Source organism: Alosa alosa, chromosome 7, assembly GCF_017589495.1.
Source record: "Alosa alosa isolate M-15738 ecotype Scorff River chromosome 7, AALO_Geno_1.1, whole genome shotgun sequence".
NCBI lineage: Eukaryota > Metazoa > Chordata > Actinopteri > Clupeiformes > Clupeidae > Alosa > Alosa alosa.
Window position 1 is genome coordinate 14,468,785 of NC_063195.1, and position 25,816 is coordinate 14,494,600.

At 43.7% G+C, this 25,816-nt stretch overlaps 2 protein-coding genes and 1 non-coding gene across 3 annotated transcripts in view; all 3 read left to right on the forward strand.

Annotated features, from left to right (window-relative positions):
* Nucleotides 1-7,864: 7,864 nt before the first annotated feature.
* On the forward strand, nucleotides 7,865-15,668 carry asf1bb (anti-silencing function 1Bb histone chaperone). Its single transcript, XM_048249363.1, has 4 exons — nucleotides 7,865-8,546; nucleotides 9,769-9,884; nucleotides 13,305-13,481; nucleotides 14,586-15,668. Exons 1-4 carry the CDS (start codon nucleotides 8,438-8,440, stop codon nucleotides 14,775-14,777), a joined length of 594 nt encoding a protein of 197 aa, XP_048105320.1. The 5' UTR covers nucleotides 7,865-8,437; the 3' UTR covers nucleotides 14,778-15,668.
* Nucleotides 13,691-13,774, forward strand: LOC125298678. Its single transcript, XR_007194253.1, has one exon. It is a non-coding gene; the product is annotated as a small nucleolar RNA SNORD60 (small nucleolar RNA).
* A 1,639-nt stretch (nucleotides 15,669-17,307) lies between the features above and the next one.
* LOC125297209 (cAMP-dependent protein kinase catalytic subunit alpha-like) overlaps nucleotides 17,308-25,816 on the forward strand; it is a 29,376-nt gene continuing 20,867 nt past the window's right edge. Inside the window, exons 1-4 of the mRNA XM_048247397.1 lie at nucleotides 17,308-17,898; nucleotides 20,448-21,047; nucleotides 22,663-22,724; nucleotides 24,158-24,286. Coding sequence (XP_048103354.1) covers nucleotides 21,002-21,047; nucleotides 22,663-22,724; nucleotides 24,158-24,286 — 237 coding nt within the window. The 5' untranslated portion in view covers nucleotides 17,308-17,898; nucleotides 20,448-21,001. The remainder of the gene's footprint in view (nucleotides 17,899-20,447; nucleotides 21,048-22,662; nucleotides 22,725-24,157; nucleotides 24,287-25,816) is intronic.

Sequence of the window (25,816 nt, forward strand, 5' to 3'; positions counted from 1 at the left end):
AAACTGTAAGCTCAATTTAGGCCACACAGATTTGAAACACATGGTAAGCTGAAGACATGGATTCCAAAAATAAAAAAACATACATTTTAATGACAGATCTAAATTTACAATCATAAAACAACACAACCCAGAGGGAATGCCACATGCAGCAATCCACCCTGACACTAGCATGAAAGACACACAAACACAACAGACTGGGTTATTGCACACACAGGGAAAGAGAAGGGGCTCCTCTTATCTAACACTGGGGTAGACAAATTAACTCATTTCCGGAAAAAGTTCCTTTAAGTTTGAGATTGCATGCATGTTTCTGTTAAGGATTACCAAAAATCTTTGACTTAATTTAAACTGGCATACATCAGGAGTACAATGTACAATAATTTGATCTTTTTTCTATTTTTGATTATTTATGAATTCTTAATAATGAATTTATTAACTTTCATCCAAAGCATCTTACAAAGCAAGTCAGGGGCAAGTGCGTACTGGCATGTGTGTAATGGCATAACAACAGTGCGTATGTAAGTGCATTTACTCACAAGTCATACCGAACATTGCCTGCCCCCCCCCCCCCCCTCTCTCTCTTCCTCAGCTATAACCAGATGTTGTGTTCTTATCTTGGTCCACCAGTCTGCTCTCAGATTGAGCAATTGCAAGTATGAGGGGAACTGGCTGCTGTGTGTGTGTGTGTGTGTGTGTGTGTGCAGTCTCTAGCTGATCTGCTCCTGTGTGTTTGTGTGTGTGTGGTGTGTGTGTGTGTGTGTGTGTGGTGTGTGTGTGCAGTCTCTAGCTGATGTGCTCCTGTGTGTGTGTGTGTGTGTGTGTGTGTGTGTGTGTGTGTGTGTGCAGTCTCTAGCTGATGTGCTCCTGTGTGTGTGTGTGTGTGTGTGTGTGTGTGTGTTTGTGTGTGCGTACATGCATGTGTGTGCAGTCTCTAGCTGATGTGCTCCTGTGTGTGTGTGTGTGTGTGTGTGTGTGTGTGTGTGTGTGTGTGTGTGTGTGTGTGTGTGTGTGTGTACTGTACGTGCATGTGTGTGCAGTCTCTAGCTGATGTGCTCCTGTGTGTGTGTGTGTGTGTGTGTGTGTGTGTGCGTACTGTACGTGCATGTGTGTGCAGTCTCTAGCTGATGTGCTCCTGTGTGTGTGTGTGTGTGTGTGTGTGTGCTGTGTGTGTGTGTGTGTGTGTGTGTGTGCGCGTACGTGCATGTGTGTGTAGTCTCTAGCTCCTGTGACAGTGCATTATGCTTCCCTTCCTCTTCACTCTCACTCTACTCTCTTATGTGTGTGTCACGGCTCCTCTCAAGACTCCTCCTGACTTTTAAAGCCCTCCATCACCTGGCCCCGTCCTACCTGTCCCATCTCCTCACACCCAATCGACCCTCCTCCACACTCACTCTGATCACCAAACCTTCAAGACTCAAAACCTTCGGTGACAGAGCCTTCTCCTCAGCAGCACCCCGACTCTGGAACTCACTCCCCCAATCTGTCTGTGACTCCCCCTCACTTTCCACATTCAAATCCCGTTTTGTGGGTGAACATACCTCTTCTCACAAGCCTACGACCTCCCCTACCCACAACCATAACCATCCCCACCCTTCCCCTCTCCCCTCTTTACACCCCGTTACACACACACACCCAGTGTATTTGGTGTAAAAAGGATTATCTTCTCCTCAACCACTCTAACTCTCTGACAAACACATTTTTTTACTTATTCTACCTTAACTCAAATCAATATAATAGAAAATTCGGATGAGCTGTGTTTGATTTTTTAATATGACATAGGAGACCTTGTTACACATTCCATCTACCACTGTCAGCTAGTTACTTCATAACAATATCAGTCACTGTTAAACCCTACGCCCTTTTGGCGACATTCCTAAACATTTATGAGCCATTGTTCTGTTTGTTTCACAAATATGTTATAAAACAAGGCTAATTTGTATTACCATAGCAATTGACTATTTTGACTGTCTGTGGCTGCATTAAATCATATGACCTGCAGGGACTTGCTGTTGTTCAACTTAAAATCCCATTTAAATTAACTTACTGTAAACATATGTCTCAGGTACTTTTTTATGTTTAAAAGAAACAAATTATTTTGACAAAACAATGTAAATAATTAATTAATGATAAATAATACATAATAAAATCTACACACAGTCACAGTATAAAACAATTAGTCCAGAGAATAGTAAATGGTTGGCCTGTGGATTGGCATCAAGACCTCTCCTTGAGATTTTGCATAGTCTGGGCCCTGCACTGTCATTGCACAATTTCCTTGTAAACAATGACACCACAGTCAAGCCCTTAGTGATGGTTGACAACGACTCAACAAATTGTCTGTTTGGTAAGAAATTGGAAGGAAATTGAAAGAAATACTGAGAAGGAGTGAATGTTAAAAAAATCATCAAATTTCGCAATTTCTCATATGTGTGCACTGCTCTAATGTGTACATGCTAAATGGTAAATACAGTAAGTCAATGCCGACATGCACAAACGTGGACTGAAAAATGAACTGGGCAAAACATGTAGTACCCCGCAGCAGCATATTGCAAACAAGCTCCAGTGAAGGGATGAGGAAGTTCACAGTAGGCTTACACACATTTGTTTAAAGTGACACTGTTTCCATGACTTTTCTAATAAATCATAGGCAAACTCATATTTCAATTTATATTAAATGTATTTAATGTTAAATAAAGTGTGTGTGTGTGTGTGTGTGTGTGTGTGTGTGTGTGAGAGAGAGAGAAATAGAGAGAGACAGCGAGAAAGAGTGTGTGTCTGTATGTAAAAGCAGGTAAAAGTGTGGCCTGAGGGAGCCTCCGATGCTCTTCAAGACTGCTTTGACACAACAGACTGGGAAATGTTTAAGCAGGCAGCCACTTACAACAACCGGACAGACATAGAGGAGTATACAGACACTGTAACCTCTTACATCACCAAGTGCATCGATGATGTGACCCACACAAAAGACATCATCACTCGGGCTAACTGGAAGCCATGGCTGACAGGGGATGTCCTCAGGCTGCTGAGGGCCAGAGACAAAGCCTACAGAGCTGGGGATGAAGCTGGCATGAAAACAGCGAGAGCCAACCTGTCCCGTGGCATCAAGGAAGCAAAAGGAATACACTCACAAGATAACCACCCACTTCAAAGACAGCAGGAACGCACAAAGCCTATGGCAGGGCATTCAGGCCCTCACGGGACTACAAGCCCGCGCCACAGAGCTGTGAGAGCAACATCCCTCTGCTCAACAACCTGAACCTTCTTTGCTCGCTTTGAAGCACAAAACAGCACCTGCCCACAGAAGACCCATCCCCCTCTACATGAGCAGCCCCTGTGCCTCTCTGCCGACAGCGTGAAGAGGACACTTGCTGCCATCAACACCCGTAAGGCAACAGGTCCAGACAACATCCCAGGTCGTGCGGCGCTGAAGGACTGTGCAGGGAGCTTAAGGATGTCTTCACAGACATCTTTAACACTTCCCTGAAGCAAGCCATCGTCCCCATCATGTTTCAAAGCTGCCACCATCATACCTGTGCCGAAGAAAACTGCTCCATCCTGCTTCAATGACTACCGCCCTGTGGCACTGACACCCATCATCATGAAGTGCTTTGAGCGGCTTGTCATGTCACATATCAAAGCCATTCTCCCCCCCACCCTGGACCCCTTCCAGTTTGCATACCGAGCCAAGCGGTCTACAGAGGATGCAATCTGCTCTGCCCTCCACCCAGCCCTCACCCACCTGGAAAAAAGAGACTCATATGTGAGATTGCTGTTTATAGACTTCAGTTCTGCATTCAACACCATAATACCACAACAACTCATCTGCAAACTTGACAAACTGGGACTCAGTACCTACCTCTGCAACTGGCTACTGGACTTCCTCTGTCAGAGGCCCCAAGTAGTAATGTTTGGCAACCATACCTCAAGCAGCATCACACTGAGCACAGGGGGCCCCAAGGCTGCGTGCTCAGTCCGCTGTTCTTCACCCTGCTGACGCATGACTGCACTGCAACCTACAGCAACAATCACATAGTGAAATTTGCTGACGACACAATCTGGTGGGTCTCATCACCAAGGGCGAATTTAGACTCAATACAGGTTGGAGGTCGACCATCTGACCACGTGGTGCAGGGACAACAACCTCCTGCTGAACGTCAGCAAGACCAAAGAGATTGTTGTTGACTTCGGAGAGGTCACACCCAACACCTGCCACTGACCATCGACGGTGCTGTGGTGGAGAGAGCGAGCAGCACCAAATTCCTGGGGGTGCACATCAGTGAAGACCTCTCCTGGACCACCAACACTGCATCACTGGCTTAAGAGAGCTCAGCGCCGCCTGTACTTCCTAAGAAACTCAGGCGAGCAAGTGCTCCACCAGCCATCATGACCACATTCTACCGAGGCACCATCGAGAGCATCCTCTCCAGCTGTATCGCTGTGTGGGAAGCTGCACTGAATACAACAGGAAAGCCCTGCAGCATAGCATAGTGAACACAGCTGGAAGGATTATTGGTGCTTCACTCCCCTCCCTGAAGGACATTTACACCACCCACCTCACCCGGGAAGGCTTAAAATTGTGAGTGATGCAAGTCACCCCCTCACAATCTGTTTGATCTACTGCCCTCTGGGAAGAGGTACAGAAGCCTGCGCTCCCTGCACTACCAGACTCACCAACAGCTTCATACACCAAGCCGTGGGAGGATGCTGAACTCTCCCTCCCTCCCCCCTCCACCCTCAGCTACATAACATCCTGGACATTGGACCCAAAAATGGCCGCCTGCACTACTCCACTTGCACACTTGCACACTTGTACACTTTACAACTGGTGTTGTTGTCCTGAAACACAACACTTCTGCTGCTCTTACATAACTTGCACCACTATGCCACTTTCTTCTTACTTAGGTCAAACAGAACTACCCAAGCCTTTTATTGGCCTGAATTTGCACTAGTATTTTTATTGACTGTCTATGCACAATTTCAACCACATTTTGCTGCTCTTATTTTTTCATTATTATATGTGCCCTCTTATTTACTTATTTACTTACTTTTTTGTTTACTTGAATGTTATGTTTGTCTGTGGACCTAAATTGGTAAAATATGTCTTGTCTTCACCGTGGGATAGTGAGAAACGTAATTTCGATCTCTTTGTATGTCTGGAACATGTGAAGAAATTGACAATAAAGCTGACTTTGACTTTGACTTTGATGTGTGTGTGTGTGTGTGTGTGTGTGTGTGTGTGAATGCATTAGCCTAACTCCACCACATATCAGTATTATGAACAGCTTGAGAATGAAACACAATATAAACGTAAATGATTGGCAGATTGACTTCTATCAAATCTGAGCTTCTGCATGTAGTCTGGGCACGTACAGTAAACAATGACACCAATGCCAAACATCAGCATGTTCCAAACAAGTATAGGCACTTCGCGTGCATGGATGTAGTGGTAAATTAAGAGGTGGGTAAACTATGAATTCTGTGGTCACGGTGAGGTGGATTGTGCCATGCGGTATCGGATTTTTAAATATGTCAACAAGAATGAGACGTGGTCTGGGGAGTTTCTGTTTGTATACTTAAAATATGTCAGGTAAAAGACGTTGGAAACAATAGGCTACAACCAAAATGGAGGATCTTCGACAGGAAGTTCCCAACCTAGTGGGTGGGAATTTTCAGATGGGGGTAGTCAGCGCCCTATAGGGCTGATGTCAAAACATGACTTAGAAAAACTCATTCATGCATTTATCTCCAGCAGGGTTGATTACTGCAATGGACTGTTCACAGGCCTTCCTAAAAAGACTATTAAACAGCTTCAGGTGATACAAAATGCAGCAGCTAGGACTCTAACAAAAACTAAAAGAACTGACCACATTACTCCAATTCTTAAGTCCTTGCACTGGCTTCCAGTAAGTCACAGAATTGACGTTAAAGCACTATTGCTTGTTTATAAATCAGTAAATGGAGCAGGACCTAAATACTTGTCAGACATGCTTCAGCAGTACACACCTTCTCGTCCTCTCAGGTCCCAGGTGAAAAACCTGCTAGTAAAACCTACAGTTAGAACTAAACATGGTGAAGCAGCTTTTAGCTGCTATGCGGCTCAGCTGTGGAACCAACTTTTCGGATGACATTAAAAAGGCCCCAACTGTAGCCAGTTTTAAAATCTAGACTTAAGACCAAACTGTTCTCAGACGCTTTCTGCTAACTGTGCCGAAGTTACAAATTCTGAATCTGCCTCGATAATTATTCTACTTTGTCTTTTATTACTTTTTTTACTACTTTTGCCTTTGTTTTTGCTTTACTAATTTATTCTTTATTTTTAAATGATTTTACCTTGTGTTTTATGTTTTATTTTTATTATGATCTTTACCTTTTAACTATTCTTTGACTATATTGCCCTTCTATGCTTTTATTTGTTATTATCGTTTGGTTTTGTTTATGTAAAGCACATTGAATGACCTCTGTGTATGAAATGTGCTATATAAATAAACTTGACTTGACTTGACTTGACTTATATGGCTCTGGGGATAGTAGGCCTAACATTCAAATTTCCCTAATTTCCAATTTCTCAATAAGGGAGATTTCTGACTATCTCACAGAAGCACAGTTTCTGACATCAACCTCTCTCAACTAATCCACAAAAACACACTGTTTTGTTTCACACCTGGAGTGTTTGTAGAAGCATTAGAGACCCAAACAGAAGTACAAAAGCACAGTTAAAAAGAGTGTTTCGGATAATATGGCCCCTTTAAGAACCACTTAAATGAAAACCACTTAAACCTACTAGATTAAAAGGGCAAAGTTGGAAAGGTGTTAAAAATGAGTTTAAATTAAAAAATCTGAAGCCTATGTTCTCTTTGTTCTTTGTGTTTCATAATGTTTTCCACACTGTTTTTTAGTGTGAGAGCTCATAGACCAGTTGCACATTTTGATTTTGTATCTTTATCATATAGGCGGCAATGCGTTACATTTTTATGTGTGGGTGGTTGGGGGTTGGAAACCGCTGTTATAAGGTGAGGTGATGCCCTCTACTGGACAGAATGGGGAACTTATCAATAAATGGCTGACTGACTGGCTGACTGGCTGACTAACTGTGGGGGGCGCAGGGGGGGGGGGTGGAGAGGGTTAAGGACATTCTGTGAGCTACAGTAAAGTTAAGGACATTCTGTGAGCTACAGTAAAGTACTGTATGTGTGGAGGTCAATGAGGCAGCCAAGTCTGACCTCGAAGACTGTTTTTCATCCAGGGAAGACATGGGGAAAACATGACTTGTTTTGCCCAAGCAAATTGCAGTAATGTAGCCTGACGAGCCAGACCCACGTTAAAATGTAGGGTCTGGGCACTCACCGTTCGCAGTGCTCAGTCCGAGGGGCGGGATAATCAGTTGTCTTTCAAATTACCTCTGTGCGCAATAGGACAGCGGCAGCGCATGAGTCCCATCGCTTCCCACCAGCGAGCTAGTTGGCTAGTTCAAACGCTTGCCAACTTAATAAAAGCTTAACTTCGTGGTCACACTGTTCGCCAGCAGCAACATCCATCTTATTTGTTTTCAAGTAGCAGGGAATTCAAGCCAAACCGTTGCAACTCTGCCATCAATCATTATGTTAAGCCCACCTAACGACTCTATACACGATTTTATTGGCCTGATTAAGTTTCGATTTCTGGAGCTCACAAGCCAACGGAGAGTTGATAGACTAGCCCTGACAGCAAATGTAATTTGCTGCCGCTAGGGGCGCGTCTAGATTTCTAGGCTAGCAATAATGCAGCCAGTCCTCCCAAGTGACGAGTTAGTTGCATTCACTCCTCCTAACCACGAGATGGCGCTGCGAATAATAATTTTTAACAGTGTATGGCGAGAGGAGGAAGAGACACTTGCTGTTGTCAATTTACGTTCGTAGAGGTTTGCTGTGAATGCACTGGCGGGAGAAAGTCGTTTGTGTTGCAAGAAGATTATTGTCATTTATCTCAGCCTCTGGAACTCGAAATTACAACCCCATTGCATTATTTTAACGATTTAGTAAGTGTTTAGTGGCAAACTGCGTCGAGGAAGACTATTTGACCAAAACAACTGCATCTAGACTGGAACGATTGGCAAGCCAGTAGGCTAACTTACTAGCTTGCTCTCCATCAGCCTCTGTTTTTTTGCTGGCGAGGCACAAGACGTCGGTGTATGTCCAGCTAAACCTTCGAAACTGTAACTTATAACCGTTCTATTGTATTCATCTGCATTTTAACTGGATATTCTGCTGTTGTTTGGAGTGGACAGAAAGACACCGGTTTGCAGACCAACCCTCCCTCATCGCCTGGCTCCGATATCCCCGGCTAGTTAGGCTATCTCACCCATTCCAGACAGAGGACTGGCTAGTCGGCAGTACAAGGACATAACGTTACGGCTCAAACTGCTATTTTTATTCACTTACGTTAGAAAAGCCCTAAGATAATGGCGAAAGTGCAAGTGTTGAATGTCGCAGTTCTGGACAACCCAAGTCCTTTCGGAAACCCATTTCAGTTTGAAATCACATTTGAATGCATGGAGGATTTACCCGAAGGTAGGTAACGTTAACATGTGAAGTGCAGCTTATTAACAAACCTGTGTCCATTTAAGATTACTAGAACACATGTTCACCTCGCACATACATGCTTTCAAACGATAATTATTTTCGGGAGTCTCTTAGCGAGAGTTCTTCACGTATCCTGGCGTCGACAAGGCAGTGAGCTTCATTTTTACACCCAGTTATGGAAGTTAGCACTACTCAATTCTTGTGTGTAGGTATAACTAATTCAAAATCAGACCTTTGTAACATTCAAGTATAGTGATTCAGACGTCGGAGCACCGCGCTGCACCACGCACTACAGTGTGCTAACGCTACCTTTTAACTTGAAGTAGTGTAATTGCATGTATATTGTTAACTTTTAACAATGGACTTTTGTTGTTTTACACACATCTGAGAGAAAAGAGCCAGTTTTTGGCAGATGAAAATTTGGCGCCGGCGCGTATTTGGATGGAGCGAAATCGTGTGACGTGCCACATCCCCTCCGTGTGGTATTGGCCCAAGTGTCGGGTGTGGGCGGAGTGTCCCCAGGCGATTGCACTCCTCATCTGTTTTGTCGGCACGGTCCACACTCCTCGGTATTACAGTGCTGTTTGCGAGGTTTTGTTCTTTTCTTCCTTTTTTGTATCCTGCTGTCCAACAGCAGGACACAGATGTCCACTGGTTGTGCTCGCCTGTTGGAAAGCAGGATACGTTTTGAAGTATTCCAGTGTAGGCCTATTGAGTTGCACTTGCAGAAATCCTAATACTCCATAAGGGAAACCCTTAACACTTGCCACCTCAGTTAGCCTGTAGCAAATGGAGAGAACAGTCACCCCACCCACTCAGCCTTGAACCTAGGTCTCCAGGGAAACCAAACCTCCTGCCTGACCGCAACGCCAAAGAGCCAGGCTCGTTTTTCTTAGTTAGATTGGTTGGACATCTTTGTAGTTTTTTTCTGGGTTTTACACATACATATTGACAGTGCAGATTTGTATACAGTTTGTATATGAGTTTAGTAAACTTAAGTATCTGTTACAGGTGTAAAACGCAAATTCTAATCGAATTCACTTTTTGAATGTCATTGCTCCATACGATCCTGTTGCCTTCCATTCTCTTCACACTCAACAACTGGACCCTGCACCCATTCCTCGCTCTGTAAATAAGAAATAAATAAACTAAAGTGACTTGGACCAAGCCGCGTAACCTTACCGCATCCTTATCATGTGCTGTTTCCCAGACCTGGAGTGGAAGATCATCTATGTGGGCTCAGCCGAGAGCGAGGAGTACGACCAGGTCCTCGACTCCGTCCTGGTCGGCCCTGTCCCAGCCGGACGCCACATGTTCGTGTTTCAGGTGAGCGGATGCGTACTCACTCACATGCACACGGACGCGCACGCACGCACACACGTGCAGGTGAGCAGACACGCACTCACTCATGTGCACGCGGACGCACACGCACACACGTGTGAGGCTACTACACAGACACGCAGATGTGTGTGCACGTCCCCACAGACACACGCGCACACACACACACACACAAGGGATCTCGCAGTATATTCTTGAACCAAACGGAACGGCCCCTGTGATTCAAACATGAACTGCGGTAAAACTTTCTATTATTTCTTTATTGTGCAGCAAACTGCACGGAAGTTATTCATAAAACAGCCTTTTGCTGAATCCTTGCACCCCATCAGCGCATTCAAGTACGAGTTGACACGTCTGAGAGCTCCAACGCCACACTTGCATGCATAGAGACAGAGAAGCACATTTTGAAGCATCCGCAGTGAGCGAGCATATTGGATTTCAGAGGTATGGCGAAGGTATGAATACCATGCACAGTGCAGGAAGTGTAGACTTAGACTGGAAGCCTTAATTTGCAACCATAGTCTACTCGAGTGGAAGCTTCTGACATGTGTCATGCTGCCATTACCCACCTGTATTATCTAGTGCAGCACTTGCTTTCCAACAACAATTTGCAACAGAAAAAATAAAAATGCCAAAGCCAAATGTCTCACAAAGTTAGCGTAAGTGACCAGTTTACATGGACACTTTTAATCTAATGGGAAATGGCTCAATCGGAATAAAAATGCCTTATATAAACACGCTCAACTGATTGGATTCAGCCTAATCAGACTAAATTTCCAATCGGATTGAGAAAGGTGGTTTACTCTGTTCTGATAATCTGATCGATTTAAAAATCCACCCATGTAAAGTTAGGTCTCCGATTGTTGGAGTACATTTCTTCTTCCTGCGCAGGTGTACCCTATCTAGTAATAATATACAGTGATGTAAACAAATCAGTTTCCATGGCAGAAATACAACTAGGAGCTTCTAAATGATTAAATGCTCGTATCATGTAAACGCAGATTAAACGCCAATCGGTTTATTTCGCATTCATGTAAACAGTTCGGTTGAAATCTTTAATCAGATTCATTTTAATAGTAGGAACATCCATGTAAACGCGGTTGCTAAATATGTCACATCTGCTTTTATGTCTAATCGGTTCTTCCTAAGTCCGTTCTACTTTCCACCAAGTTTCATGGAAATTGAGCCAGTAGGTTTGCATCCTCCTGCTTACAGATAGATAAACTCACAAAACCTCACCAATAAACATATGCCTAACATGTTGTAAGAAAAATTCAGTGCAAGCAGACAGAGGCAGGTTTTGAAAACTGAAAACATGGTGAAACATGTATTGGTTAACAATGGTGTTAGAACTACGAGCTCGGAGGCCAGTATAGCTAACCGCTTAAGGCGGCTGCCAACTGAACCTCCAGAGCTGCGTCTTCCCCCTGCATTTAAAGCGTAGCCCTTCCTCTTTGATTGTGTCGAGGAAAGGACTCATCATCAAATGATTAATTGTCGTCACGTGTCCTCGTGGTTCTCATGAGAATGGGTCATGTGAGCATTTGACAAAGGTCACAAGGGCAGTTTGGTCGACAAAGGGTTTGGCACGATCAAAAGCTGGGGTGATGTTCAAAATTAATGTTGAAGATTTCCACTACAGTTTTAATAAAAGCAGTAGCAGTGTTAAAAGCCAAGAGTCGCAGCCGCATTTACTGGTTACAGACTGAGGCATTCTATGGAATGTCAATGAGAGAAATTTTAAATAAATTGACACCCCATCTAAGGCTACGTTTATACGGTGACGATGAAAAGAGAAGACGAGAAGTGGCGCCTCGCTCTTTTCTCGCCATTTTTTATTCGCTTAGACGAAAGCATTCTCAGGAGGAAATCTTTGTTTATATGAAGACGCAAGAGTATGTGATATAATGATTGATATGCATTCCAGACCGCTGGGTGGTGGTGTGATAGAACCCCGGCACGCCACGCCAGACATTCTAATTTGACAGTTTAGCCAGAGAGGTAATCAAGGAACCCGGTCGCCTTCAAAAACTCTACACTCTGGAAGGAGTCTTCAGATTTTTATGCCTTCAAGCCCCGATGGCGGGTCAGCCGTGTAAACGAAAAGGCACTTATGATAAAATATTTTGTCGCCTTCCTTCAAATCGCCTCAGATAAACGGCCCCTAGGTCTCTACTCATACATACATACACACACACACACACACACACACACACACACACACACACTCTTACAGAAACACGTGTACACATGCCCACAGTCATACAAACGTACACACACACACTTGCACACAAACATGCTTTGAGACACACACACACACACACACACACACACACACACATAGACACTCTAGAAAAAAGCACCACCAAGCACTTATGGCATCTTGATTGTTGTTGAATGACGGTGGTTACTGAGCCATTCTGAATATGGATGCTGTTCATCTGAAGAGAAAAATAAGCTGTTATTTCAGCTACTACTGCTTGGGTTTGGGTTGCACAGACCTGACCCAAGTAGGTACATTAACTCAATGCCTGTGTGGCAGTAACTTCAGTCAGTGTTGAGTGTACAGCACTAAAATATGCTGGCCACTTTGGCTGGTAGGTCAATAAGGGAATCTTGTGTCTCCATGTCAAAATGCCTGCATACTTACATGCGCTCACACACACACATGCACACAAACTCATTTACATAAACACGATACATGCACACACACAAACCCACTTACACACACACACATGCACATACACAATTATGACATGGTGAAACACACACACACACTTATATTTGCATTACTTATACATTCTTGCATATGAAAATTCTTGATTTTGATCTGCAATTAAAAAAACAGCACATTGCACAGTATGGAGAATGGCATCCACACACACACACACAAGTAGACGCATACATCCACACACGCAAACGTCCATACACACACACACACATACACACACAATGGTTCACTCACATACAAATGTCCTCAACTAGGGCTGCATGATTTGGGGAAAATATCTAATTGCAATTTTTCTGACCGATATTGTGATTGCGATTTGCGATGTGATTTTTGAATGTCAATTAACGGATTCAGTTCAGTATTCCAAATGTCTCTTTAATTTATGCCACCCCTGATTGGTGAGCTCACCTGGTGCACAAGAAGCACAGCACAGGTAATTGCGTTGGTTGATATTGCGATTACGATTGTGATAATTGTTGCATTACTTACTCTTGCACATGAAAATTCTGGAATTTTGATCTGCAATTAACAAAAACACTACATTGTACATAGTATGGAGAATCGCGCACACACACGCACACACAAACGCCCTCAACACATTTGTGCACATTTGTTCCAGTGCGTAATCTTCCCTTTCTTCTCTCTCTGTGCCACCTGTTCTGGACTTTGATTGACAGGCGGATGCTCCAAACACAGGGCTGATTCCCGAGAGTGACGCGGTGGGCGTGACCGTGGTGCTCATCACCTGCACCTACAGGGGTCAGGAGTTCATCCGCATCGGTTACTACGTCAACAATGAGTACACAGACCCCGAGCTGCGGGAGAATCCACCTATAAAGCCAGACTACACACAGGTGAGAAGCCCCACACACACACACTCTCACACACACACACACACACACACACACACAAATATTAGGCCAGTTAGGAGTACACTGACCCCAAACTGAAAATTCAAACACCTGTACACTGGTAAGGGGACCATATGCCAACACACACACACACACACACACACACACACACACACACACACACACAGGCCTGCATGCACACCTGGGCTATGAGCCAGTGATGACCCTCATCCTTTTCTGACACCTCGTATGAGCTGCTGAGCAGCAAGTGATTTGGATTATTAGGTCTGAGGCTCTCTCTCACACACACAGACACACACACACACACACACACTTATTGTATATAAGTTTGGTTTGTTGGATGAAGTGTGTCACACACAGTCAAATCTGCTTGGAGCTCAAGTTCCAAGCTGCAAGTTACCGTTCACTGGTATCTTGCAGCTAGCTCGGCTGGCGGCACTGTTGCTAAATTACGTTATGAAGTTTGACACAATACATTCTCACTCAGGATAGGGATCAATAATACTTTCCACTATCCCAAAGATTTAGTATACATCTCTTCTATGATTTATTTCGATTTTATAATGTTGATAATCATTGGGGGGAAAAAAACATAGATACCGGTAGTTCTAACATGAAATAAACGTTTTTCCTTCTTTTTTGAATCAACCTACCGCGCCTCCCCTCAAATTATTTGGCGCCCCCCAGGGGAGGCGCGCCTCACAGTTTGGGAACCTCTGATCTACAGTATAACGGCTTTAAGAACTTTTGATAACTTCAGGCAGAGGGATTCAATTTCAATTCAATTCCAGGTTGCTTTATTAGCATGACTGTAAGTAAGTACAGTGTTGCCAAAGCACAATTAAAACAGCATTTAAAACAGCATAACAATTAGAACATTGACAGCATTAAGGGAAACGGTAACATGAAAAATTGCGTGTATACCCTCACTTTCTCTTATCCTCTCTTTTTCCACACACACACACACACACACACACACACACACACACACACACACACACACGGCAGCATACACATTATAATACATTGAGCACTGTTAAAAGACTACTGTTCTCATATTGAATGAATTGCCCCCCCCACACACAGCTCCAGAGGAACATCCTGGCGTCGAACCCGCGCGTGACACGGTTCCACATTAACTGGGAGGGAAGTGCGGACAAAATGGAGGATTCGGAGAACGTGGACCCCTCGCCCAACGCCATGCTGCCGCCCTCCTGCATGCCCGGGAAGGCCCCTCCTCTCGGACTGTTGCCAGACAACTCCATGGACTGCCTGTAAACAAAAACAAAACTCACACACACACACACACACACACACACACACGCACACAGATACTTAACCTCGAAGCGCTTAGGCACGTTAGTGATACTGTTACACAAGTATGGTACCGTGCACCCTTGGTGAAGGACGGAGCAACACACACACAATCAAGCCCACAGACAGACTGACAAACACACACAGACAGACACACACACACTTTCTCTGTGACCTAAACGCATTGGAGTCTGCAGGTTATGGTGCTGTGCGTTTTGTTTTTCCTTTACCATCCTGAGTGTGTGAAACATGAAGACATCAGAGTTGGCACTGACCTGTTCCTTGAACAGACACACACACACACACACACACACACACACACACACACACACACACCAGCATTGCCTTTCAGCACTTGCGGAAGTGCTCGGCTCTGCCTGTGGTCCACCTTTGACAGTCCAAACGCATTTCTCTTTGGACTCCGTTGGAGGGTTTTTTCTTTTGGGTTTGGAATGAAGCAGCTAACTATCTTTTGGAAAGGAGAGCACAAATAAACTTGTGTTTTTCTTTTTTCCTGTTTGTGTTTTTTGTATATTAAAGCGAACAAAAAGAAACACGCTGGGGTTGTACCAGGACTAAAGATGGGACTTTGAGGACATCTCTGGCTTTTCATTGGCTGAGGGGAGATGAGGGATGGGTTTGTGGGGCATCCCTGGCTTTTCATTGGCTGAGGATAAGGGGACGGGTTATGAAACAGGATTTGAGCGCTTCTTTTGCCCCTCATTGGTTCGTTTTGTTTCCTGTTTGTAAATACTTTTCCTCGTTACTCATTAAGGTATGATGTCATTTGATATGTCATTTTCCAAAATATTCGTGGAAAGAAAAGAAGCTAAATAATAAAGTTAAGTACTTGTTAAGAAATTGTTGTTTGTTTTTATTGCTTGTAACTACCAGCAAGCCATGCATGCGGATCACTGAAGTGTGAACTCTCCCCACACGCTTAAAACAAGTAAATCTATCCATGCAGTTTCCACTAGCTGGGTGAGGATAAAACAATCACATATGAAAACAATCAAAGCAATACCAACTTACATAATAATAATAATAATAATATAAACAATCAAAGCAATACCAACTAATATACTGCCTTCTACTCTCCAGTCGCCGCTCAGCAAACTGAGGCCTGTACTATGAAGGGAGCTTAACCTACCCAGATGTAACCCAGGGTTACTTTGTTAAACCGGGGTTGACAAAACCTGGTTATCTTAAGTGGTGTTAATCGGTACTACGACGCTGATTATGAAGTTGATTTGTTGAGCCGGGGTTAACCTAATTGGAGTTTGTGCGTGTTCACATAAAAGGGGCGGGTTGCAGCGCAAGTCACCACTTTCAATGATGACGCGATCACCTTATTTTACGGATGAGGAATGCACAATTATTAATAGCTTGCGGAATGTCTGAAATGAGTTGAAATAATTAAATTGCCTATTTTGAGTTTGAGTGTGCTTTTAGTGCCTACTGATGCAACACAATTTAGAAGTGGGCATATAGATTACAGTCATAGGATAATTGAATGTTTAAGTAGCCCCATTGACTGATTTAGTGTATGCCTAATCCTGTGAACATTTCAGATGCAACACCATTGCTAAACGCACATGGCAGCAGGTGAAAATGAAACACAAACACATTATTCAGAATAGTAGGTTTATATAGTTATAGCTTGCATTAATATTTCTTAATTATGAAAAAATGTAGGCCTAGTATGCTTATAGCCTTCACTTGGCCTCTGTTTTAGCTAACAAGAAAAAGGTGTCTTTGAACACTACTGTAAGGAGTGTTTTACAGTAGCAGAGGAGTTGGCCATCGCAAATAATAGTGGAAGGCCGATTGTGGAAGGGGTTGAGGGAGGCATTCGGTCGGATTCTGGTGCTGTGGAAATATTTAGCCTTTATGCAGGGTACAGTAATATAACATTCAATTCAACAAGTTTGTTACAATGGTGATTTTAATTTATTAGGCCTAGGCTATGTCCGATTTATTTTAGGCTATTCTTGCTCAGATGTTCAGCACACTGTAGGCTAGGCTAGGCCTATGTCCGATTTATTTTCGGACATAGGCTACAGTATTCTTGCTCAGATGTTCAGCATCACCGATTAGATGGAAAACATGAATGTCCACGTAAGGGCATTGCTATGACGGGTGACATTAAAGACTTCTGCCTAGATCATGGATATATATATGGCGGTCTCTAAAACCCCTCGAAGAGAGCACCTCACGATTTGCGCTCCGATGTCGTATGGATCATCCAGGTACGCCGATATAGTCTCGAATTGTTAGTGGAGGGGTGGTACTTATAAAGGGTGTGGTTAACGGAAACCTCGGGTTAACCAAGAACATAACCTGCTCGGAGCAGGTTTGAGATGCAGCGTAAATTGCCATGGCAGCATACCTCGGTTAAAACCTATCCACCTTTCGTAGTACGGGTTAATCGGGAACTTACGCCACACGTGATCAAGTTACTCTCGAAGTTACCCAGATAAGCCAGTAACCCCACTTCGCAGTACAGGCCCCTGCTCCTCAGGGAACTGTCTGGTTGTTAGGTGTGGTTGTTAGGTCGATAATTCCGTTTCCGGCTCCAGCTGGGACCAAAGCGGGGTTTTTTTTTAGTTTAAAAGTTTTTCCCGATGTTCAGAGTAGCCCACAACATAAATAGTTATTCTACTACTCACACCTGCGTCAACCTCGTGAAGTCCTATTTTTCATGTAGAGGCCTGGACTTCACCCTCGCTGAAAAGGAGGTTCGCAGGAGGTTGTGAAAACGGCTGGCTGCGCTTGTCAACTTATTGCACGACAGAGCGGAAGGACCCTGGAGACAACTTGTAGTGTCAGACTTGATTAGTTTGTGTCTATTCTGATCAGACATAGTGGCCCGTAACGATCCAGAAAGTAACCCGATGTAGGGAACTGTGCTTTTCATCAGTTTCCAATGTGCTCGGTACCCATTTAACTAGCAATTTGTGTATAACTGACGAAAAGGTGTCATGATCCTACCTCCGACAACCACATCACATAATGCAAAGCCGACGTTGCAGGCGTGCATTTGCCAAGCCCATGGACTGAATGCATTGTCAGAATTGTAAGTCAGGTAAGTCAAGTTTTATGGTGCTGTGCATGGGGAAATTACAGTGGGTTAGATCCAACCCATCAACAAGTCCACCCTATCAGCAAGTTGCTTTAGGAGCACAAAAAGGGAGATGTGTAATGTGATTGGCCGTTGTGAGCTCAAACGTCAAACAGCCTTCTGCCAGAATCATTGACTGTCTTTAACCATTGACACACCCCTTTAACAATATATATGACATAATATTTAATACTAACTTTTTTATACAATAGTACACTTCTATATAGCAGTTGTAATTGTATACAATAGTACACTTCTGTACAGCAGTTGTATTTTACTACAATCGTACACTTCTATATAGCAGTTGTGCTGACATATCAGTGGAAGTGCCTCTAGTCTGTGGTTGCTAGGAGATGGCAGCAGGGGTGTAGGTGGTTCTGAGAGGGTGCCCCCCTGCCCCCTTTCATCCAGCGCGCGATCTCTTCTCTTGTCATCCTTTCTTTCCTGCACATCTTTCACACACACACACACACACATCCTGCAGGAACAGAAGTAGGAAACAGACACATACATACATACACACACACACACACACACACACACACACCTCACTATGCAACACTCACACCTCTGCACCTTTCATCACACTGACATGGGCTAATACATTTACAAGAATTGTACCTTTAAAAAACAAACTCCGTCACATATCTTATGCTGTATAGTTTTCTCTCCCTTGGAAAACTCACTGTGCTTTATTCTGTAGACTGGCTATTTATGGTTGTTATGTGGTTTATTCTTATTTTAATTGAATCTTGTCAACATAAACTCAACAGTCAACTCAGTCAGTTTCGTTAGCCCTTAATGTATTTCCTTAAAAGCTTGAGTAAAATATGTTATTCTTTATTTGCAATTATTATTCATTATTTATTTGAATAATTATCCATGGTTTGTTATTGCTGTCAGGTTTATCATCACCTCTTGTTTCAAGATGCAAGAGATTGTCACATTTTGGCATGTTTGCACACAAATAAAAAGCAGTGAAATGAGGGATCGTGACAGCAACTCTACGCTGTGCAATGGGGGAAAAAAGTAGTCAAAGCAGTAGAGCAAGAAGTAAAATAACAAACAATAAAATAAGAAGGTGGGGGGAAATTAAATACATGAAAATAAAAAAACGCTTTAATGGGTTTATAAAAAGGGAAAAGTGCTGGGATGCATTCATGGCCTGTATGGCTTGGGAAAAGAAGCTCCTTCTTAGTCTTTTAGTTCTTGTTCTTCTTTCAGTTCTTCAGCTTTGAGGGACAGGAGGCGTTTTCCAGAAGGCAGCTATTTAAAAAGATTGTGGTTAGGGTGGTGGCAGTCTTTTATGGTTTTCTTTGCCCTTGACTGGCAGCGCCAGGTGAATGTCCTGTAACCCAGGTAGTTAAGTCCTGGCAATTCTCTCCGCACGTCTGATCACTCTGTGCGGTGCCATTTTATCCCGAAAGCTGCTATTTCCGTACCAAGTTGTTATTCCCAGAAATAAGAGAAACTATCGTGGTAGAGTTGAAGATGTTCTGCACGCGGTCTAGACAGAGTTCCACAGGCTGTGGCACAAACTCTTAACCCTCCAGTTGTGTTCGTTTCATGTTTACTTGTGTTCCCGGTCAAAAATAACCACTGCATCATAACTTGCTATAAATCCATAGTAACACACATATTATAATCTAATGTTGCGATAGACCTTTGTATCAACTTGTGTTCTATTGGATATAACCAGATTTGAACTTCCATTTGCTATTTAGGCCTATGGCCTGCAGGCCTCATTGACCTGAGCTCATGCATTTCAGAAAGGGGAAGATTCTATTGGAAAAAGCTTCCAGTGGGGGCTGCCATTGAAACAAAGAGGGGGAGTCAGGGTGTGTTTGTGTGTGTTTTTTAATGTACATAAGCACACATACAATCCATCTGATCAATAACTATGTGTCTGGACTCAAGTTTATACACTTGCCATTTTCTCACCCATTCATTTCTAATGGTCGGTCATTTTTGACCGGGAATACACATGGGTGTTCTAAAGTTAAATAAAACACTCAAATTGTTATGAAAATGGTCAAAAATTGTTTTGTGTGTTCAGATGCACAGTTACACATGTAAATCTACAGGACGCATACGGATGTTTTGATCGTCTTCCACCGGTTGTATTAGGTAACAAGTGTGGTAACTGTCTTTCATGCTGTCGATGTGGACGAATTGAACTTGCGCTGATGATTTTCAGAAAGGATGCTCTTCGTCCTCAGTGTTGATGCCGAGATGGTCTCATTAATTTGTTGACAGGCTTTAATGTACCAGTGGCAAGGCGTACAGGGCCCTGACGCCCGCATTCCCGACCAATCAATGCGTCATTGCCACTGTCCGTCACCCACGGGTCGTCCTATGAGATGACTGAAAAGGCGGGTGCTCCTCCGTCACTGTACTGAAGTTCCCGTCTGTAGTGCATGGACGCTGAATGTCTATAACGGAGGGTCAGATTCTCATTAGGTGATTTTTTTCTTGCATATAATTCGCTTATGTTTTTTGTTTTTTTTACACAGCCCTGCACACTGGACTTGGGGCTGGAGTCGCCCGCCTCAATGAGAGGCAGCGGGGACATCTAAGGACAGACTGAAGGAAGACCAGCAAGCAGGGGATAGGCGGAAAGCGCAGCGGCCGGAGGAGTGGGCTTGCAACCGGGGCCGGAGAGGAGAGAGAGCGCGCCGTGTCGGGCTCGGTGGCCAAGGCTGTCAGTGCCTGGCTGTTTGACTCTTCGTTTAAGGCGCTCTGCCCGAGCAGCCGAGTCAACAACCCTGTGCAGTCCCCCGCCATTGGAATAGGCCATCCTCCGGACTTTCTGCTTCTATCTAGTTGTAACACAGGGGCTAAGGTTGGCGAATGTCGATGGGTAAGACGGGAAACATGCCTTCTTGAGGAGGAATTGCGCGGTGGATAGAAAAAAGGGTCGTTTCGGTGTCACTCCCATTTCTGTGAAGGCGATCGGACCCAAGTTTCAATTACGAACGAGTCCGAGCTCAGAGCTGAGACCAAGACGGCTGAATCGGCGAGGAGGGGAGACTCTAGGAATAATCAGCCGGCGTTTAGGCCTCAAGACATGGGCAACACGCCCGCCTCTAGGCGGGGAAGCGATATGGAAAGCGGTGGGTGTACTATTTTGCGTATGGGAAGTGTTTTTGCTACACACGCGTTTGCTGCACTCTATACATTTATTTTTAGGCTATGTGCTAGCCAACCACACATATTTCCCTGCTTAATCTTTTAACAGGTGGGTAGCATCTCCAGAACAAACCAATTCAGAATGGGCTCTCTGTGTGTGTGTGTGTGTGTGTGGCCACTATACCGGGCAGCGGTGAATGAAGCCTAAACACGAGCACATGAGGCTTCACCAATATGCAATGTCAAGAAATGTCATTTTGAGTCAGAAAGAATATAGCTTAAACCTGCGCAGTCTTGTTCGGCGAACAATACACTTCAAAACGAGGGATTGGACGAATCAGGGAGAAACGTAACAGCATTCCAGGGGGTCGTCATCCATCACTAACATACCCTGTCCACCGACAGTCAGTCAGAAGTCTTTCAGCGCATGTTGCATCACGAGAGGCACGGAGAATGTAGGCTAGCTGAGTGTAAACCCCGCACCTGCAATGCTGCCAGTCTTTGCGCGTGTTCTCCGGGAAGCAGACCTCTTTCCAAAAGCAGATGTAGACCAGTTATGTGCTCCTTAGTGTTCCATAGAAACCCGGGAATGTTTATGTTGTTATTATTATTTGTCTGGATATTATTCCACACGACTGAGGCTTCACGTGAGCACAAGGCCTGGCCTCGCTATCTTGACATGGGAAGATGACATGGGAAGTCTACTTAAGAGGTCCATGCAAGGGAGCACACTTGCTTTAAGAGCAAGTGCTGAAGACAGTGTGTGTGTGTGTGAGAGAGAGAGCCTCAGACCTAATAATCCAAATCACTTGCTACTCAGCAGCTCATACAAGGTGCCAGAAAAGGATGAGAGCCTTTGTGTGTCTGTCTGTCACTGGAACAGAACTTTTAGATTGTCTTATCTTAGTTTCCTATCCACCTGTTGAATAGCTTCAATCATTCACTTATAAATTAAACATGTGCCTTTTTCTTCTGGAGGTATCATGGCATGGGCCTAATTCAATGAAACATCCACGACGGAAGGTGTCTGCTTGATAACAAGGCTGCTCTTGCTTTTTTTGTTCGCTTTTTTATGTGTGTGCGTGTGTGTATGTATAAGAGAGAGAGAGAGAGTGCGACAATAGCAGTAGAATTCTAACCTGACTCTCGCCAGATGAATTTCGTTCCGTTGAGCTAGGCGGAGCTAGACGGAACGAAATTCATCTGGTGAGAGTCAGGTTAGAATTCCTGACAGAGTGTCAAAGATGGAGAAAGTCCTTTTCCTTCCTACATTCTACTGTATTATTTTGCCTAATTAGTATACATATTATTATTATTATTATTATTATTATTTTACTATTATTTGTATTATTAATATTTAAATCTGTATTATTTCGCCTAATTAGTATACATTTTAAATATATATATATATATATTTTTACCATTATTTTTATTATTATTATTTAAATCTATACATTTATACCACATGTGTAAGCTTTGGCAACACAATGTTTTTTTTCATGCCAATGAAGCTAATTTGAATTTGAGAGAGAGAGAGAGAGAAGTATGTGCATATGGCCTGTGTGCATCACTGACCATGCATTTCTCTGTGTCCCACAGTGAAGGAGTTCCTTGCCAAAGCCAAAGAGGACTTCCTGAGGAAATGGGAGGACCCTGCACAGGTGAGACAGAACATGGAGAGAGAGAGAGAGAAGAACATGGAGGAGAGAGGGAGAGAGAGAGGGAGAGCATGGAGGGGAGAGAGAGAGAAAGGGGGGGAGAGAGAGAGAGAGAGCATGGAGAGGAGAGAGAGAGAGAGAGAGAGAGCATGGAGGGAGAGAGAGTGCATGGAGGGGAGAGAGAGAGAGATAGACAGACCATGTAGGAGAGATACAAATAGAACATGGAGGAAAGAGACAGAATACGGAAGGAAGAGCGATAGAACATAAAGGAGACAGAAGGAGAGAGGGATTAGAAAGGAGAGAAGAAACGAGGAGGAGGAAGAGAGGCAGAAAGGTGGGCAGGAAGTGATAGACAGACAGACAGACAGACAGCCTGGGTGGAGAAAGACCAGTCAAAAGTGATTGAAGGAGAAAATGTGTGAATGTGTGAGAGAGAAAGAGAAACATAACAACTAAGAAAGGAGGAGAAAGTGTGTGTGGTGAGGGGGGCTGTGTGTGTTGGGGGGGGGGGGGTTAGAAAAGAGTGAGAGTGTGTGTGTGGTGAGGAGGGCTGTATGTGTGTGTGTGTGTGTGTGTGTGTGGGGGGTAGAAAAGAGTGGGACAGTGGATGAGTGAAAGTGAGTCCACATGGTTTCGGTGCAGTTCAGTTCAGACAATGGGCAAATTCACACAGGCTATTTTCAGACAACAGGAAGCGCATAAGCCCTGACTTCAGTGATAACACACACACACACAAACACACATACGCATATACACACTCCAAAACCCATCTCCAGTCCTCTATGCTGAGATAGTGGGGGGTTGCAACAAACTGTCAATCCTGGTGAGGTGGTGGTGGCATAGTAGCTGAGGAACTTGGCCAGGAGAGTTGTGGTTTTGATTCTTAACGGTCACCACTGTGCCCTTCAGCAAGCCATTTAAGCCTGAGTTGCTCTGGTTATTACATACAGTAAAGTGTCAAATATATGCCAAATGTATACACAAACGAGTAAGCTAGTAAAACAGGTACACGAGTTAACCTGTGAAACTTAAATTTGCGTGTGTTTGTTACATTGTCATTGGAAATGACACCGTGTTTAATAAAAGATGGTGTTGGTGAGGGGGAAGTTCAAAAAAAAAAACAGAGAAAAAAGGGGAGACAGACAAAAAAAGGAAGAAAAGAAGAATCAGAGGAGGGAGGTAGAGAGGAGGAAGAGGAGAGTATGAGATTGTCAATGAACAGAGCGCCCTCTTGTGGTCATTTGGTGAAATAATATATAACAGTAGTCTGCACCTCCAGTTTTGATCTCACACTGACTGACCGCATGAAAAAGTGAGTGTTAAAAATGTTTGTGTGTATGTGTGTGCCTATGGGCGTATGTAAAAGTGTGTATGTATGTGTGTGTGCATTTGATTGTGTGATGATTTGTTTGTGCCCCCCCAAATCCATCTAGAACACAGCTGCTCTGGAGCAGTTTGAGCGGTTGAAAACTCTGGGCACAGGTTCATTTGGCCGTGTGATGCTCGTGAGGCACAGAGAGACTGGTCAGCACTTTGCCATGAAGATCCTGGACAAACAGAAGGTAACCCAGGGTTTTTTTCTCTAATTGTTCGTTTCACGTGGACATACGTAGTTGTTAATGACACAATGTGCTTCTTCTTATTGTTCTTTTCACGTGGACATACGTTGTCGTTAATGACACTGTGCTTTTTATTATTGTTCTTTTCACGTGGACATACGCTGTGTCATCATAAATAACACTCATTATCTACTTACTTGTCATCATTATTACCTGAGTTATATGCTGTCTGTGAGTGACCGGGTGGCCACCTCACTTGCCAGGACAGCGTTGCGGTTGGAAATCAGAGAGAAGGGGTAAAAATGTCAGGAATGCTGAGAAAATTGCCAGTGTATTTATTTTTACAGTGTCTGTCTCTCTCTCTCTCTCTCTCTCTCTCTCTCTCTCTCTCTCTCTCTCTCTCTCTCTCTCTCTCTCTCTCTCTCTCTCTCTCTCTCTCTCTCTCTCTCTCTCTCTCTCTCTCTCTCTCTCTCTCTATCTCTATCTATATCTCTCTCTATATATATATATATCTCTATATATATATATATATATCTCTATCTATATATCTCTCTATATCTCTCTCTCTCTCTATATATATATATATCTCTATCTCTATATATCTATATATATATATATATCTATATACATATATATATATATATATATAATGGCTATATCTCTCTCAGCACAAACTGGGGGTTTTATACTCAGTCCTACTATGCTCCAGACACACCATGATTATTTAACAAGATGATTGACTAAACACATGATTGGACTGTACCATTATCACCATCATGTTTGTACACAACCACAGTGTTTAAGTCATCAAACAAACCAAACAATAACATGTACCTCAAACACATCCCACACATCTTTGCTTTCAAAACTTCACGTAAAGCCCATAAACATATAACATTCAACAGATGCATAGCAACACAAAGCACACTTCCAAACCCCCCTTCGCGACATCATTACATTCCCCATTTCCCATTAGTCAAGATGGCATTACAAATACTACTCAAATGGGCATGCTTCCATTTGGCAGTGGTGACTGAAAGGTGGAGGAACACAAAGAGGTAAGTATGGCGTTTTGTTTATAATGACCAGGGAGATAATGTGGTGTGTGCAGTGTTACATCTTTCAGTGGGCATACCTCACCCAAATGCAGGAGATGTTTCCAGAGCTGTTTGAATATGGAGACTTATGTGGCGGCTGGTTTGGTAGTCACCCGAAGGTGACAGGCAAACAATTGTCTCTGTTCATAAGCTGACACTCAGGGCAAGCTTTGTGCTGCGCCGGCTGTGTGAGCGTGTGTGGGTGTGTGTGCGCGCGTGTGTGTGTGCGTGCAAGGGGCTCAACGTCTCTCATTGGCACTCCTGCTCTCGCAGGGCTTCCGCGATGCAGAGTGCGTTCAAAAAGAGTTCGAATTGTCCATAGCATTCAAAGAAGTTAGTTAGACAAAGCAAATATTCATAAAATGACCATAATTCAAATACAAGCAATACGATCTTTAAAAACAGTGAGGAGGGGAGAGAGCGCCTACTCACACTG